Source organism: Strix aluco, chromosome 1 (genome assembly GCF_031877795.1).
Source record: "Strix aluco isolate bStrAlu1 chromosome 1, bStrAlu1.hap1, whole genome shotgun sequence".
NCBI classification, from domain to species: Eukaryota; Metazoa; Chordata; class Aves; order Strigiformes; family Strigidae; genus Strix; species Strix aluco.
In genome coordinates, this window is record NC_133931.1 from 88,023,698 (window position 1) to 88,043,022 (window position 19,325).

Consider the following 19,325-nt stretch of genomic DNA (forward strand, 5'->3'; position numbering starts at 1 on the left):
ACCTTGAAAGAAGAGCATCATGAGGAACAAAGGTGGAGACTGACAATGTATTTTGCAGTTCTATGAATTCTTCATTCTTTATTTTTTAATTTAATTTAATTTAATTTAATTTAATTTAATTTAATTTAATTCAGCAACAAAGCTTACAATTCAATGTGCTAGACTATTCTAATTTAGGTTCAAGAATTCCTATATGCCAAAATATTATGGGCTATCCCATGCTATACATGTTTAAGCAGTATTCCCTGCTGAAGTCAAACAGGAAGGTTGGTTAAAAATTGCTGTTTGAGTTTGCCATGTGAAGGCAATTCTCAGAATGTAAACTCCAAGTATGAATTCAAATTATATTTCCTCATAAGGACTGCAGTACTTCCCCTCCCCTTTCTTTTAAAAAGCAAACTGTTATCATGAATATAGAGAAAAAAAGTTATATGCAATTTCAAGAATCCTTTCTCCCACACTGTCAGAGTTTTCTAACATTTTTAAAAATCTGTTCTAGGTTGACCTGTTTATAGTATTCTGAGTGCATTTATTGCCATGGTACTGAAGTGCCTTTCAAGTTTCTTAAGTCCAGGAGAGTGTTTTCTAAATCAGCTCTGTTCAGTCCTTGGTGAATCTGTAAAGAGAAACAGTCAGGTCCCTAATCAGCAACAAGCAATTCTAATTTTATAATGTGGATATTTTTCCAGCAGGCACTTGAACTGAGGCTATAAATTTCTTCTATCTGCAGCCTATCCAACAGTTATCAGACACTGATTATAACAATCTGGGATTGGATTTAAACCAGTGGCCTAGTATGAAAGGATCTGTAGCATGCTACTGTGAAGCTTTCTGCATTGTGCAGCTTTCTGTTTGCTATTTTTTATTCTACAGAGCTATTTTTAGAAAGCTTCATTGTGTTATACTGGTCTAGATTATCAAAATCATTCAACATCAAGAGCTGAACACAAGTTACAGGTACCTAAACCAAATGCGTAGACTTCCAGCAGAGCATACCAGCTGACCAACCCTGCCTGTGCAGGGTGGTACATTAGAAAATTTGCTGACCTATTTGCTTGCCTAAACATGTGGAACTAAAAGTGTCTCCAAAACCTGAAACTTGTATTTAGTAATTAAATAACTCTAAAGGCTTTCAAGTCCCTGCACTTAGACATCTAAGTTACTGTTAACAGCTCATATTCCTTTAAGCAGAGTAATAATGGGAAGTAAGTATCATTCCAAGAAATATTTTGTTATTAAAAAAATTGAGGCAGACATTCACATTTGCCTTAATAATGCTGCAGCATAAACAGACACAGCAGTGGGCCAGAATTTATACTTAAAAAAAGGGAGAAAAAAAGGTCCCAGATGGTGACAGTGAAACAGCTGATTTTAGAGAGATTCTCTGGAAAACAACAGTACTATTAGATGCTTCATACTCTGGGGGAAACGAGGCGGGTTGTCATTGACATCAGTCAGAGTGATGTTCACGGTGGTCGTCCCTGATAGTCCTCCCATCTGGCCTCCCATGTCTTTGGCCTGGATGACCACTTGATACTGTTCCCTGTTTTCTCTGCTCATGTCTGGTAAAGCAGTCTTGATTATGCCTTGGAGAAGAGAGAAAAAGGAGAGACAGAGAGGTAAAGAAGAAGCACCACCCACATTAATCTCAGGGTTTTTAAATGGATTCATGTAAAATATACTGTGCAGATGTTAATCTGTAGCAATCAAAAGGCATACTACAATAAATCTTTCAATCTATGGTTGATTTAATGTGATTTTAAGAAAAAAAGAGAAATAAATGTAACAGAGATATTGTTCATTTTCTGTGATGTGCTAAATCAATCTAATTATTCTTTCAATTAAAAAATATAAATATATTTGTTGATTTAATGAAATTTTTCAGCTACTATCCCCAGATATTATTTTAATGGGTTATGTAATCTCTGGCCCTTGTGAGGTTTTGATACTATAACACAAGGCTGAACTCTAACATGCCCTGCATTCATTCTTTCGGACTGTAATAAATCATAGATTTTAATGCCCAATGGTTGCCCCTGTAAGTCAGCTAGGACTATAGATAATGAAAGAATTAGTCAAGACTGTAAAATTAGTGTTGGAAAATCTTTTTTGGGTGTCCAATCTCAAGAATTTCATAAATGTAATTTAAATGTCTCAGACCCTTGTACAGCACAGAAAAAGAGTAGGAACCTCAGGTGAGAAAACCAAAAATCCCATAGGCTGAACAGAGAAGTGACCTCAGTCCTCCTGGGATCCAAAGTCCAAAAGACCTTTAATGAAAGTAGACACACACATGCTTTCTTTTAGAAAACCAAGCCTTTTTTTTTTTTTTTTTTTTTTTTTAGAAGGGTGGTGGCTTTGCAAGGTTGAAGTGATGACAGCTTTTTCTTGTGAAGTGGGAGGATTTAAATACAGCATCCTTTTTTGCTTGGAGGATTCACACCCCTGCCTTTCCTCTCTCAGAAGAAGGGTCTGATTACAAACTTGATATGGAAGCTGTTTTATTATGCAAAAAAGGTAACCCTGGAAAACTCCTACTCTTAGAAAGAGAATGAAACAAAGAAAAAACCCCTCTGTAGTCTAGTGGTTGTGGCATTTACGTATGTTCCAGGATTACCAGGTTTTTATTACCATACCTAGACTTGTTTATATATGTAACATTAAAATACAAATGGGATTAAAATGAAAGATAATCCCAGAACCAAAGATGAGAGCTCAGGTCTTCCCCAAACCCTCTGCATGCCTAACCACCTTCTGCCATCAGCTAATGGCCATGTGGAACTGTTTCCCTGCCCACGCCTGGTAAAGATGTTTTGAGTAAGGAATTGGAAAAAAGATAAAAAGGAGAGAGGTAGGAAAAGGTGGAAAAAACCCAAACACTTTAATCCTAAACAAAATCATTATGCCACCTTTTAAAACTGTAGGTATGTGACTCTCATTATCTTTTTGGTATAATGCCCTTGCTGGATTTAAAAAAATACATTGTTTCAAAAGGAAATTAGCTATCAACTGAGCATGCTCAATGGATTAGGAACTTCAGGAATTCTGGTCACAATTGCACTTAAACTCTGGATTCTCAAACCAGAACAATTTTGATAACATGCAGGATCAAGCTAATGCAATGCCTGCTAAATCTTACATGCATTAAGATTAGGTAGCTAGAGGCAGGGAGGGTGTTTGTTTCTTTTTTGAACCCCAATTTTGCATTATAGATAACCAAAGTTTACCCAAGATTTTCTTCTGTCTGTCTCATATATTATTTCCTTCATAATAGTGAAAAGGGCTTCCATTCATGCATTACAACTTAAAAACATTAATACTTCTTACTTCAATTCTAATAGCTGTTGGAATCAGAGTACAGTTTTAAAACTCATCTTGAGTTAAAAATTGTCAGTGGTCAAGAATCCATCACAAAGTTTTAGAAATAATTAATTGACCTTTGGGGATTTTTTTTACCTTATAGTCTGAAATTGTCCAGCTACTTTCCCCCCCCCCCCCCCCCCTTAAAGACAAACAGATGAAATCCCTAGAAATTGGTGTAAAGTAAGCTTTAATATTTTCATGATTCCTCAGACCCTTTACAATATTCTATACCCTTTCAACTGTTGACCTTTAGAGCTAACAGTCATCTTCCAGAAGTTTTATTCATACCAAGTAAAGCAGTTCTTCTTCTGCAATAATATTATTTTCACAAAAAAGACACACTTTTATTGTGATAAAAAAAGTATATCAGCTTTGTGTCAAGTCATATGATACCATACGCCTGTTCCAATATTTAAATGCAATTGAAAAGTGACTTGATCCCTGTATCCTGTCTCTGTCATTGCAAAAAGTAAGACTGAATGAATTGCTAACCTGTTTCTGGATCCACTGAGAAATATGGCTGTCCCTGGAGAATGCTGTACACCACTTTGGCACTGTTTCCATAGTTGGCATCATCAGCATCTGTGGCTGTCACTTGAATAACAGATGTACCTAAATGGGTACCAAACAAGGAATCAGCAGATTTTAAGAAGGCATCTACTTCTTGTAAACCACATACAGTTGTTTCAGTATTGAATTCAGTAAAAAACTGGACAGAATCTAGTGGACAAATCCAGTGTTATCCTACCCAAGCAAACAGTAAAATAAAGCCTCATCTTCCTTGTGACTGAATCTAAATTCATTATCACATAAGATTGATGCTTCAGTTAAACAAGTGTAACTGCATAGGGATTGACACACGTCTTTGAAACTCAACACAGCATTAGGTTTTTTTGGTGATGAAACAGGTTTGAAGATTGTTCGCTGGTAATAACATGACCTCAGTTGAAAGTATTCACTCAAAAGGTACATAGCTGCTGTGTGAAAAGTACCATTATGATTCTTAACTTCAGCTTAATCAATAAATTAACCTAAATTAATTTCCTTACACTAATTTTCTGCTTAGATGACAACCTCCAAATATCTGAAGTCAGACTGAATAAAAAATTTTGTCTTATCCTAACTAATTTTTAAGATGCTCTTAAAAAATTAGCTTGGTTTTGCAATAAGAAATTCTGGATTTCTTTTCTCTCTTGATCAAAATTATACACCTATTTGGCAAATAATCGCCATTAAACAATAACTACATTTTTTCAGCATTCACTTATTTTGCATGAAAACGGCTTGTGATGGCTTGTGATCACAATGAAGAGAATATAGGATATATGGGATTAAGAGTACTGTGAGCCAATATCTTTGGTGTAGTTTATGGATTACAAATGAAAGCTTCTGTAAATCTTCTAAAATATATAAAAAGGACAAAACTGTTCTTCACAAGCTTTTATTTCTAAGCAATTTTCAAGATGTCAGGGTACATTCTGCTAACACAAACTAGAGCTGACAAATGTCTGGATAAATGCAGTCAGTCCAATATCTAGAAGTGTAAAGGTCCTTAACTCTGTGCCAAGGGCAGAAGACTGACTGAGAAGAAGCTCTTTACTGTATTTTTTGATGGATATTTTTTATGTATCACACTTCCCTTATAAGAAAAACATCTAGTGACCACTGTTCACTTAAGTGATATAGGATTCTATTCCTTTTTTTTTCACCTTCAGCTTTTCCAGATTGAAATTCACCTAGAAAACTTGCAGTCAAGTACCTCCCTAGACTATAAATTTAGAAGATGCTCATTTACCTGTGACTAATGGAATTGAAGTGAATCATATCTAATGTCGCACTTCAGTGTATCCGAGGGATTGGGGAATGTAGAAATCCAGACTAATCAAAATAGATTCTTAGACTCATAGAATCATAGAATGGTTTGGGTTGGAAGGCACCTTAAAGATCATCTAGTTTGAACCCCCCTGCCATGGGCAGGGTCACCTTCCACTAGACCAGGTTGCTCAAAGCCCTCTCCAACCTGGCCTTGAACACTTCCAGGGAGGGGACATCTACAACTTCTCTGGGCAACCTGTTCCAGTGTCTCACTCTCACAGTGAAGACCTTCTTTCTTGTATCTAATCTAAATCTACCCTCTTTCAGTTTAAAAACATTACCCTTCTTCCTATCACTACACCCCCTGATAGAGTCCCTCCCCATCATTCCTGTAGGCCCCCTTTACATACTGGAAGGCCGCTATAAGGTGTCCCTGGAGCCTTCTCTTCTTCAGGCTAAGCAATCCCAACTCTCTCAGCTTGTCCTCATCAGGTAAGTGCTCCATTCTCCCTGCTCATCTTCGTGACCCTCCTCTGGACCTGCTCGAGCAGGTCCATGTCCTTCTTATGTTGGGGGCCCCAGAGCTGAACACAGTACTCCATGTGGGGTCTCACAAGAGTGGAGTATTGGGGTAGAATCCCCTCCTTTGACATGCTGACCACAATTCTCTTGATGCTACCCAGGATATGGTTGGCTTTATGGGCTGCAAACATGTGTCGCTGGGTCATGTTGAGCTTCTCGTCAAGTAGCACCCCCAAGTCCTTCTCTGAGGGGCTTCTCTCAATCCACTCATCACCCAGCCTGTATATGTGCTTGGGATTACCTGACCCATGTACAGAATCTTGCACTTGGCCTTCTTGAACTTCAGGAGGTTTTCACTCAAGCCTGTCAAGGCCCTGCTGAATGGCATCCCTTCCCTCCAGTGTGTTGACCGCACCACGTAGCTTGGTGTTGTCAACAAACATGCTGAAGGTGCACTCAATCCCACTGTCTGTGTTGTCTACAAAGATGTTAAACAACACTGGTCCCAATACTGACCCCTGAGGAATGCCACTCGTCACTGCTTTCCACTGGGTCATCGAACTGTTGACTGCAACTCTTTGAGTGCAACTATCCAGACAATTGCTTAATCACCAAGTGATGCATCCATCTGTCCCAATCCAATGTTGGGGGAGGTTTCAATATGATCCCAAGAGCAAGATTAAGACACAAATGAGGTCAAATGCCGTATACCCAAAACAGGTTTTTATTACTAAAAAGAGGGGTGGCGATAGGACAGAATGGAAGGAAAAGACAGAAATAAAGCAAGGATGCGGGATAGGGCTGCAAGAATAGTCACCACCATGGATCCAGTGGCGTCCCGTTGGTCCTCAGTCTTTAGTTCTTCAGTGGTGGGTGCACACAGATCTGGCTTCGATGGTGGGTGCACACTGAGCAAAGTTTTCTACTGCCTTTTTAAGTTCATCATATCCGCTGATTAGCATATCTGCTCACCTTTAGATTTTTTTTTTTTTCTTTGGTCCCACAGGTTTTGCTGCATCTGGCTTCTGGGGCAGAAATGCTTGCCTCTTATCAGTTCATTAGCAATGCAGGCATGGTGTCTGGCCTACACAATAGAGTCACAAATGGCTACACGATAGGGCCAGCTCAGTACATGTCTGCCCCTTTGAGGGTTTTCTAAGGAGTCCGACAATGCAACCACAAAGAAGTGGGGGGGTGCATCCTTCAATACACTCCCGCTTCTCTTGGCGACATTGCCCAGACCAATTCACAGGCCGCAGCAGCTTGTCTTGGAGGTTTGCACAGACACAAGCAAGCTTGGAGACAGTCAAAGGACATTTCAGTCTCTCACACCATCAAATCCATGTCTCTCCAATTTATAGACAAGGATGTCATGTGGGACAGTGTCAAAAGCTTTACACAAGTCCAGGTAGATAATGTCAGTTGGTCTTCCCTTATCCACCAACGCTGTAACCCCATCATAGAAGGCCTCAAATTTGCTAGGCATAATTTTGCCTTTAGTGAAGCCATGTTGGCTATCACCAACTACCTCCTTATTTACCATGTGCCCTACCTGATCTTGCTGGCCACAGAGGTGAAACTGACTGTCCTGTAGTTCCCCAGGTCTTCCTTTTTCCCTTTTTAAAATGGAGTTATGTTTCTCCTTTTCCAGGCAGTGGGAACTTTGCTGGACTGCCGCAACTTCTCATATATAATGAATAGTGGCTTAGCCATTTCATCTGCCAGTTCCCTCAGGTCACATGGACTTGTGCACCTTCAGATTCATTAGATTTTCTCAAACCTAATCTCCTAAGGTGGGCAGTTCTTCATTCTCCTAGACCCTGCCTTTGTGTTCTGTATCTTGGGCGGTGTGGATGGAGCACTTGCTGGTGAATACTGAAACAAAGAAGTCATTGAGTACCTCAGCCTTCTCCATATCCTGGGTAATCAGGTCTCTTGTTTCCTTCTGGGGAGGACCCACATTTTCCGTAGTCTTCCTTTTATCACCGATGTACCTATAGAAGCGTTTCTTTTTGCCCTTGACATGCCTGGCCAGATTTAATTATATCAGGGCTTTGGTCTTCCTAACCTGATCCCTGACTTCTCAGACAGTTTCTCTGTATTCTTCCCAGCTACCTGTCCTTGCTTCCAGCTTCTGTAGGCTTCCATTTTGTGTTTGAGGTTGTCCAGGAGCTCACTTGTTCATCCATGCAGGCCTCCTGGTGTTCTTACCTGACTTCCTCTTTGTTGGGACACATCAATCCTGAGCTTGGAGGAGGTGATTCTTGAATATCAACCAGTTTTCTTGGGCCCCTCTTGCCTTCAGGGCTTTATCCCATGCTACTCTGCCAAGCAGATCCCTGAAGAGGCCAAAGTCTGCTCTCCTGAGTCCAGAGTAGTGAGCTTGCTGCGGGCCCTCCTCATTGCCCTAAGGATCTTGAACTCCACTATTTCATGGCCACTGCAGCCAAGGCTGCCCTTGAGCTTCACACTCCCTACCAGCCCCTCCTTGCTGGTGAGAACAAGATCCAGCATATCGCCTCTCATCGTTGGCTCCTTTATCACTTGCAGAAGGAAGTTGTCATCAACACATTCCAGGAACCTCCTGGATTGCTTATGCCCCACTGTGTTGTCCCTCAAACAGATATTGGGGTGGTTGAAGTCCCCCATGAGGACCAGGGCTTGTGAATGTGCGGCTGCTCCTATCTGTCTATAAAGGACCTCATTCTCTCAGCCTTCCTGATAGGGTGACCTGTAGCGGACCCCCACTATAACGTCTCCTGTCCCTGCCCTCCCTTTAATCCCATAAACTCTTTGTTAGCTCCTCATTCATCCCCAGGCAGAGGTCCATGCACTCCAGATGGTCTTTGATGTAGAGGGTAACACCCCCTCCTGTATAATAATATTATTATTAGGTCCTGTTAGATGCATTTATTTTTTCCTAGTGTGTAATACTGCTTTACACATAATAGTTTTACCTACATAATAGTAAGAATCCCCACTATTTCAGGTTATCTGAACAGGATGACAAGAGGGTAGAAATACTTATTTCTCAGCAACAAAACAGCAGAAAAAAGTTGTAAAAATGCTTTGTCACAATTCATCAGACCCTGCAGAAGATTTTTGCCATCAACAATCTAGATTACTTTTTGCCTGGTTAAACAGTTAGAGGTCATCTGTGTGCTAAGCTGAGCTGTAAAATAATCCTGAAGAAGTGAACATTTAAGGACAATTTTATCACTAACAGTGTCCAGCATAACCGCTCATCTGGACAAAAATGAAAAGAGTTTTTTGAGAAAAGTGAAGTTCCATGAGTCCTATCTGCTTTCAAAAAAACAAATAAGTTAAATCCCATACCTCCTCAAGACTAACAGAGAAAGGAGAGGCAGTATCACTTTCTAGCCTATGAAAAATGTAAAAGTCATCAGCAGAATCACATGTTTATAGTGTGTGCCACTGTAGCATTTAGAAGTTAAGAATCAAGGGAAATATATACGTCTATCCCATCCTTTCACCCCAAAACCCCAAAATCAGGAAAACTTATTGCTGTGGCCTCCTGATCTAGGCACCCTCCTGGGACTGACAAAGACATCTGAGTATAGTCATAAGAACAGAATGCACATTAACTTTCTCTTCCTAGTATATTGTTTTGATGAAAAAAAAGAATGCTGAATCCTGCTTTGAGAACGTTTTTTAAATTATTTATTTTTTTAAGAAAAGCATTACAGAGCTCAAGGCAGTCTTTGAGAAATTTCTGTCTTTCTCTCATTGGAATGTATATCTTTGTTTCCTGAGGCTCAAGTACCATATAATTATTGTTGCTGAGGAGAATACAGAAGGGGCAACTGTACAGAAACATTGAAGGTCACTACCAGATAATTCAAGTGAATCTTATATAGAATGAGATCTCATTATAGTTTGCAAAATATTAATGTTTTCTTTCATTTGTCAAATTTTGCAGAGTGGTGAAACAATAGTGTTATAACAGCTATTGTTTCCTAGTAAACTGATAATACAATCATGAAAAATTATTAATAAAAGTATATTCTCAGAAAATTTACTGTCATCATGCAGTTCACTCTTGTCTCTGCCAACAATCTGCTGTTTCATAGAGGAGGATCCTCACAGATGATAGGTAATGTTTGTGCAACGTTTTCTTATGAGGAAAGAAACCACCTAGCTTTTGGGGTCCGAAATTAAACCAGGAAAGGCAGTGAAATAAAGGAACTCAGCACTAATTACAAGGTAATTGGTAATGACGCAAAAACAGTTTAGATATTTTTAATTAAAGACAGCTATGCCCTATCCTCAGCCCCACCAGAATGGTGCCCACAGAACACTGATATATTTATTAATTTGTTTATCTGTAGTCTAGATTACTTCACAAACAGCCTTTTACACACATTTTTTCAGCAGAAGTCAGCATGATTTAAAATATGAATCATGCCACTATGTTAGAAATTAGAAACTGTCTGAGATACTTCCACAGCTGCCAACATGTGCAGGAATGAAGGAGTGAAGTAGAGCCTGGAAAGAATTGGGGGTGGGAAGAAAGCATTTTAGTTTTTGTCTTTGTTTCTCACCATCCAACTCTATTTTTAATGGGCAATAAATTAAATTAATTTTCCCAAGTCAAGTCTGTTTTGCCCCGATGGTAATTCATAAATGATCTCCATGTCTTTATTTCAACCCGTGAGCTTTTCCATCTTATTTTCTCCCCTTGTACTGTTGAGGAGGAGGAGTAGTGAGAAGGCAACTGGGTAGGCCTCTGGCAGCCAGCCAAGATCAAACACACCACAAGAGCAAACTGGTGTGAAAGATGACAAAGAAAATGTGAGAATGAGTACAATAGCAGTCTAAGGAGTGATAACATCACTTTTCTGCAAAACATAGTGAACTTCAACCCAATACTACCCAGCAAGCCTATCCCATCTCAGGATGGGAACTCTGAGTTCTCAAGAGTTATGTCTTATTTTGTTTCTTTATTTTTCTTTTTTTCCCCTTTCTTATTTGTTTTGTTTGTTTTGACGATTTCTCAATACTTCTGTCACACAGTTTGCAGATTGTTTTGATGGCTTTGTCTCTCAAAGATTCTCTCTATGTCTGCATAATATGACCAAAGAATAGCAGTTTGCTGAATGTTTTGAATTTGCTAAGGTTTATGAATGCTATAGTATCAGCAGTATTTTTTTTTTCCCTTTTCTTCTTTGCTTAGATGTACGTCTGAATCTGGAAGCTTAAACACTTTGACAACAGATCTGTGATGGATGGGGTCCTAATGTAAGGGTAGGAAAATGCAGAAGGATAATTGTGATGATAACCGCAGAGAAGGCAAAATTAGGGTAAACCTGTGTAAGTAGTGTCTTTGTGTGCATGTGTTTGTGTGTGCATACGTATACATGTAAGTGCGTGTAAGAATGTAGAGTCCAAAAGGAAAACTGAATTAGAGAGAACATCACTGTATATCTAGGACAGTATAACTCAGTGTCAGAACTGAGTTCCACTAACACAGATTTCCAGAATTCATGAGGAGTGAGACATAAATTTGAAAAAGTATTTGAAATGAGAATGCTTTTCTGAATTATATTTAAAATGCTTTCTATTTTTTTGTGCTATTCAGTCTTTGAAAGAATCCCTCTGGTATAATTAGGTCTCCTAGCATGATACCAGAGTGCATAGCAAAGCCAAAGTAAATAGCCTGCAGAGGATTGCTATACTGCAAGAGTGGTCTTCCACAAGATGAGATAGGCACACATTTTGTTGCCTTTTCATGTAAAGTCATACTCTTCAGCATGCAACTCCTACTTGTCTCCTTTGGTTGACAAGAATTGAAACAGCTTCTGCCAGTCAGAAGAATATATCTGTGTCTATTTGAAAATGCTATTTTTACTGATAACTTTTCCTGTAACCTTCATTTTGAACAGTAATCTCCAGCTTGAGTGAAGAAAATGAGCAGATTATGTTGTTAGCATAGAATTTTTCAAGATTCTACCATGAACATTGGATCAAAAAATGACAGATAGTGATTTACATAACATTCAGAACCATGACATTTCTTTTCCAAAGGGAATTCTGTAACTTCAAAATGCATTTTGAGTTGGATTCAGACATTTTTTTTATAAAAGTAGGATTTCAGATCTGTTCAAAGTTTTGATTTTAAGAAATAATAAGGTGTTTGGTTTAGACTTTAGCCTTCTAATATAGTTTTCAAAAAGAAATTTGGAAATAAAATCTGAAAATACTGAAACAGGATGTTTTTTACATTATCGGACAACTTCCTTTCTATTTTTTCTCAAGTCAACTTCTGTCAAAATTGGCAATTATTGAAAATTTCTGATTTTTACAGAGAAGTTTTGAGTGTGTGTGTATCTATCTCTGTTTAAGAGAGAACTCCACTCAAAGCAGAAAGGCTGTTTCATTTTCAGAAATAGACGACCAGCTGGGGTAAGTGGAGAGGCAGGAAGGACTTTAACTCCCTAAAGGAGAAGCTCTTGCGCTTGCTTCCTGTTTTCAAGCGCAGTGCCAATCTGCTGTTCATCAAGTTTATTCATGGAGGGAAGATTTTAATAGTGGATTACTTTTACAAGCTGAAAAGATTTGGGAGAGCTCTGGAAAACCTCTGGAGGCAAAATTAGAAATTTTATTTGGCTAAAAACCTTAAGAAGATAAGTGGACAGATAGTTTGTTCAGACAGCATGGCTCCAAGGATTATTTGCATGCAGACTTACTATAGGGATATCTCTGCTGAAGACATGAGTGAAATTTTAAGTGAACTACAGAAATATTGAGAGGTAATAAACCACTTTTGGTTTTGAGAGCAGGTTGTTCTCTCCAGATAGGAGTCTGTGATTAGGCAATGAACTGGAGAAATTATGAACTAGGAGCAGTCATATGGCACTACCCAAGCCTGAAAAATTTAGGAACACGTAGAATTCAGAACCAAGGATGTCATTACCGCATCAGTTGGACCACATCACTTCAGACTACTTTCTATAAGAAGGGCAGGGCTAAATAAGGTTAAGATATAACTCTTATGCTTTGACTGGAAGACATCCCTATCTAGAAAGCTGAAGGAATAGGGAACTGCAAAGTAAACTTTGCTCTTTTGTACATGACCACAATTTAGTGGAGATTTCACTAGACTGCTTTTTCTTTGATGCATGGTTGGTAGCATGAAAGATTTGTAAAGGAAAAGGAAGAATAAAAGCAGAAAAGGAGCAAGTATCAACAAGTAAATGGATAAATGATTCAAGCTAGAAGAGCAATAAATGGGCATGACTGAGAAAAACAAATAAAGGCAACTTAGAACAAATAAGGAACTTGAGGAACCAGACTCAAAGGAGAAATAGCATGACACTGGGAAATTAAGAAGAAACTTAAAATATAGTTCAGCCATATATATTGAGCAGAAATTTATATAAAAGAAAAAAGAGAGGAGGCAAAAAGGTGGCTTAAAACAGGAGATGCAACAGTTCATATGTTACATTTTATCAAGTTGATGATTTTTAATAGTCCACTGTATAAGGTGAAATTTAATTTAACTTGAAAACATGTTGTCTCTTATTTTTGTGTATATAGTCTCACATAATGGCTGACTGAGAAGTCAGTTGATGTTCTAGCTTCTATAGATGAGTACTCTACCTTTGTTTTGGTTGCCCACTGATCTCCCATCCGGGAATCACAGTATTTGCACCACTGTAGTGTACATAAACATTCACTGTAATCCCTGCTAACGTGACTAAAAGTAATTTATGAGAGATGTAAGAGAACTAAGTTATGCTGTGTGGCATAGCCTTACTTCTTCCCTCAGAACTACCTTTTCCTCTTCACTTCATTCCATACCCATAAAAAAAGATGGACCTTACCACCCATTCTGGAAATACAGGATATTTTTATGCAGTTTTACTCCAGAAACAGACCCTTGTATTTTATAAATATAAGGGTGAAATAATTATCATAATTTCTTGTGTGTGTTGCGTTTTGATGTTTAGGGGTTTTGTTCAATGCTTCCTTTTCTATGACAAAATTAAGTCACACTTTAGAGTGTGTTATCAGAACTTGCATTAAAGAAGTACGTGCTAACGATTGTCTCACCACATAGAAAGATGCATTGTGACTAAACTACTCTGTCTTTAATCTGCCTGAAATGCTGTGTGGGCTAGAGGCTTTTGCCAGTGAATACAATACATATACCACTGTAACATAATGTCTGAAATTGAACTGGGAAAAGAATGACTAAAGCTGAACAAAGCCGCTAACCCTCACCCTCCCGCTGTTCAATACCTTGATATAGTAAATTTAGTTTTCCTTTGGCAGTAACTGTGAAGTGCATCAGATGCCCTGCATGAGAATTTGAAAAGTATTATGGATGCAATAACAAGTGGGAAACAATATAAAGAATGAGAAGCAATTTGAAGTATTGGTGAATGAACAATTCAGTGTATGTTTATTCTTTCAGGAAGCTTCTTTTTCCCATTCTCACCATAAAGAAAAAGCAATACTGGTGCCATTAAATGTCAGTGATAAGATAGAGAAAAGAATAGTGAGACTCTTTCAAGTATTAATGTTGACTAGCTTTTACATTGCATTTCGTAATGACTAAAGAGGTACAGTATAAAGTTATCTGCCATCCATAATAAATGAACTACAATTTAGAAGTCTTTTTCATTTTGTTCAACGTTCCGTACATACTTACAATTAGAAAACACACTTTTTTTAGACAGAGATAGTATATGCATTTTATGTTCAAAAGAAATTAAAACCAAAAATGAAAAGAATGAATCACTAAATTATCCTAAAAATTTCTATTTAAAATAATGATGAAACTCACCAGTAACATATTTCTGGGCCTGGATCTGCTATGCATATGTTAGGTTGTTCTAACTAGAAGTACTTGCTAATGAAACCAGTATGTTGAAGGAGAAACAATTAATGCCATAATATGGCAGTGAATTACCTTGGTTACTCTTTCTCTGACCACGGTGCTTTTACGAAGTATATGGAAACAGGCCAGCTTTATGGACTGAGATCTGCCATCCATGGCAGGTCAGTCACATGAACTCCACCACTTGTTTCCTTTTTAAAGCGGAGAGCTGGTAATCTTGGCTATTTACCCCATCTTAATTTCTAGAATACTCCAAAAGAGAGAAACAGCTTTCAGCTGTTTTTATGACAAACTTATGAAGAGCTTGTCCCCATTGATCCTACTGCAATGTGGTCACCTACTGATTAAAAATCCCAATTCCTACCCAACAGTTTGAACCAAGTTTTTAGTTTTATTTATAATTTTTAATTTATAAAATAATGAAGAAATCATAGGGAAGTTATTTCTTCACTACTCTCAGAGCCCTTTGTTCATGTAGCACATCTTTAAGAAGCTTTCTGCTTTGCCCTTTTCTTTTCTCAGAAGACATTACCTGAGGTCCTCCATACAATCTCTAAAGGTTTCACTTAAGAGTAAGAGAGCAAGGTTAAAATAAAGTTTTCAATGATTACCACTTTTAAGGACTAAAATTTGAGTTTCTGATGTACATGTATGTATAGTTCTGTATTTTACAATGCAACCCAGACAGGTTTATGAATTCTTTGGCAAGGAACAAGTCAGCTTTCTGCACCTGTTTGTAATTTGTTCTCTTTTTTTGAGCTCGGCTTTTGTATCTCTTTATTAGATTTTGGAGTCTCTTTACTATGGATGTCTATCTACGACTGGGAACTAGAACCTCACTTTCATTTGCATCTTCAAAATTCACCAGCAATAGAAGAAAATGGAAATCTTTACAGAGTTTCTACCTTTGCCAGCTCTGTAAACAGGTGCAATTTGAAACCCTATGTGTATCTATATTATGATCATGAGAATCTAATACATTATTATTAAGACAACAGGCTGACTTCATATTTATTTTATTTGAGAGCATTTTCATCATCTGTGGAAAATCCTGTTTGGGTCTGTCTCTTTAAACATTAATATAGCTGTTGAAAATATGAAGATTTTATTGGCAAACTCAAATTTACATTAGTTTATAATATGTGATTTTGAAAGCCTCTTGCTTCTGTTGTGTTTAGATACTGTGGATGTTGTCTGTGGAAATGACAATAAAGACCTGTAATTTGGAAAAGAAATGGAGTCTAAAGCAGAGAAAATGAAACAAATTCCAGGGTTATCTTAGTCATGGGCTTTTTAAAAATTACATCAGTTAGAGTACTATTTTTAGACAAAAACTAAACATTTCTAGGGCTTGCATGGGTATATATAAGTAAATATAGATGTAAGTATGTATATGTGTGTATGTGTACATACACGTTGATAACCTCCTAGAACAGTGGTTCTCAAACTGTTGTTCATGGACCCCTGGGGGGCTGTGATGTCATCACAGGGGATCCATGAAGGTTTAAAGCAGGGGTGGGGAATGTCCAGCCCGGAAACATTTGGTGTGGCCCACGGCAAGCACTGTGCCTCCTTTTCCCTCAGCCCCCTCCCTTCAATGCTCCTCTCATACTCAAGCCCCACCCCCCTCCCCCATGCCTGCCCAGATGTGTTAGTATATTCAGTGCTACTATGGTTGGTGGGACCCACTTTAACTAGGCAGTTTTTCTCTTAAAGACATTTTCTCAACCCAATGGCCCTCTTTAGGACCACAATGGGGCTGAAGTCTGTTCCTCCAAGTGGTGGGCCTGGACCCCTAAACAAACATATATGGTGACTGAACACAGACAAACAAGAAGGGAGGTGAGAAGGATTGTAAAAAATTTTCAGCAAATTTTAATGTAAAAATTGGCATCAAATTTAGAATTAACACGTTAAAATACCATAAAATGGGCCATTTGAGAGTGCTGATGCTATTATTTCAAATTCATATGGAAACATTGCATTAAAGATATTATAATAAGAGTGTGTGCATTAACAGATTAACTTATTTCCCCTTCTCTCCAAATTTGAAGACCCTTCTTGAGAAAATTGAAATAAACATTTGATGCAGTCTAGTGCTTTAAATCTTGAATTAAGTTGTGGTGGTCCATGGCCACAAAAGGTATTTAAAGAAGGTCCATGGTGAAGGAAAGGTTGAGAACCCCTGTCCTAGAATATTAAGTAGAACCACTCTAGGGACTTTTCTGTTATTATTTCTAGACATTTCATTTATCTTCAAAAGTGTTCAAATGTCTTGAGTATAATCTGTCAAATGATACACATGCAGAAGTGTTCTGCTAAAGACTGTTGAGTTTTCACTATGTTTGCAAATTGATCACAAGTGCATTGGCTACTGATGGCAAGATTACAGTCACAGTAGATGACACACATTTATGAGGATGATCTTGTTTGGACAAATCTCATAGATTTGAAAACTTCTGGTTGAAAAAGATTAAGAATATTGATTCCAAACTGCTTGTTTGGGAAATACTCTTAGAAATGCCTGAGCTAATTTCCAAAGGTTTAGATACTGGGGTGTCTAGATGTCAGTGAAAATTAGTTGGCCATATGCTTTTAAATAGTTTATCTTCCTCAGGTAGACACACATTCCTGATAACCAAAGTATCTTTTAAAATCTTATTTATGAAGTCAGTAAGTATTAGTCTTCCAGATCATGAAATATAAGACTTTTTTTTTGTCCTCTCCCTCACTCACCCTCCTCATGTGCTGCAGAGGTGGCTATTTTATAGGTGTTTTTTTCACAACTGTCACATATTTTGACTTTATGAGGAAATAAATATTTTGATTTTTTGTTTACGATTCTAGTATACTGTGTGCATAGCCTTATTTATGATGGGCTATTTATCATCTGCCTTAGAGCAGAGTGAAGTAACTGCTATTGAGTTGGCTTTCTGACAGGAAGCTTTGGTGAGAATTTGTGGTTTATTGGCAGCAACTCTTAAATGCAGGATATTCACACACATGTACATATTTCAGTGGACAGCAAGTTAGGCTGTTTTCCTTTGTTTTGTTTTTAAATTACCAATGAGGTGTGAGCAATATGTATTTTGAATATGAAGATATGAAAAACTTTCATAAGGAATGAAATCGTTACTTGCACAGATCTTAATCATGCTTGATCTTAATTTCACAGGCACATATCTATGAGGTTGTAGGTAAAAGCTACTCTGGAAAAGCTTTTGAGGCATCTGGTTAAATAATAGAAAATAAAGTGAATGTGAGCATCAGGATTGCTGTCACTGTGAAAACTTGCAGGTGTGCATGTTGCTAGACATTAAGAAAAATATGGTGATTGCCATGAGAAATGCTGTAACCTATCTTGTTCCATGTACTTACTAATAGATGAGTATCAATGGGAATAATATAGACTAGTTTTCAAATAAATAGGAGTTAGACTAGATAGTCCAGGATGACTTTTCTTACCTTAATTTTCTTAACTTTGTGAAAGCTATGTATGACAACAGAAAATTACTGAAATGACCGTATGATTGGCAAGAAAGAAAAATGGTGATGTATAATAGAATCCAAGCTGAATTGTTAACTGAACAAAGAAAAAAACACATGTAGTAACCACCATTTCTATAATTCTTCTATGTTGTTAGAAATGTATTATCAATTTTCATGATTTAATTGAAAGAAATGTCATTTTATTTCTATAATATATATAAACATACATCTCTATTATAAGTACATATATACATATATATTTATATGGGCACATTTTTAGTGAGAAATTTACTTATTTAACAGTACTGTATCCATTATGAGCAGACATTCCCAGTCCTTCCATGTCAGTAGAGAGGCATTTAATGGTCTCTTTTAGGGAGAATAGTGGATTTCTTTTGGGGGACCAATGTTCCTTTGCTGAGCTTGTTACTCTTAGACTGGTGGTATGATGCAGCTAAATCATCTGTAATAGAAGTATTCTTAATGATTCAGATTCATAGGAGATAAAGCTTTCATTTCTCAGTAGCTCTATGAAAATTGAGGGTTAGGGGTGGAGGAGGATAGTTCATGAAATGAGGTACACAGGATAAATAAAGGTGTAGGAGTCTGGACCTTTATTTTGTGACAGATTGATCTGTTTGATGAGACTGTTATGTGTTTGGAAGACTGAAAATTATGTCACAGCATCTTTATGTGCATTTTACTGTGTGTGACGCTTAGTTACTTTAATTTATATTATATTAGAAAAAAAGTTGTTTTATCATTGTATCTTATTTACACATTTTGGAAATACTTGGAAGTACATGATTTTTAAAAATAAAACTGACATTTTACACTCAGCTGCATATCGTTAACAGCTGAAATGTATATTCAAGCACTCAGAAAGCTGTGTTTGCTTTTAAAAACAACTGAAAAGCTTCTGTTTTCGGAAGATTAGACTAAGTAAGCATCCCAGATGTGCTTTAATTTAACAGAATGAAAAGATGAAATAATACTTCTCAATATAATCTGTAAATTTCTTTCATGGCTACATATAACCAGTTCTCAAACATATTTAACTTGTATCTAGTTAATTACAATTTCTGACTTAGAACTGTGTGTCCGGTCTTCCCAGCCTACTACAGATCCAACATTTGAAAAATCTCATTCTCAAAAATCGTTTAAATGAAGAAAAGGAGTTTTTTCAGACACCTAAAACTACACAAGTAACTTAACTACATGGTGGCAGGAAAGAACCCTGTGCATTAATGTGATATAATAGAGACATTAATAT

General features: G+C 37.4%; 1 protein-coding gene across 3 annotated transcripts in view; it reads right to left on the bottom strand.

The window, feature by feature from the left end:
• Positions 1–19,325, bottom strand: part of CDH9 (cadherin 9) — a 79,300-nt gene that overhangs the window by 20,121 nt on the left and 39,854 nt on the right. For 2 of the 3 annotated variants that reach the window (XM_074848121.1, XM_074848113.1), the window contains exons 3-4: positions 3,856–3,975; positions 1,419–1,586 (exon numbers count right to left, since the gene is read on the bottom strand). In XM_074848121.1, the coding sequence (XP_074704222.1) occupies positions 1,419–1,586; positions 3,856–3,975 (288 nt within the window). The remainder of the gene's footprint in view (positions 1–1,418; positions 1,587–3,855; positions 3,976–19,325) is intronic. The other variant, XM_074848131.1, reaches the window with a different exon arrangement.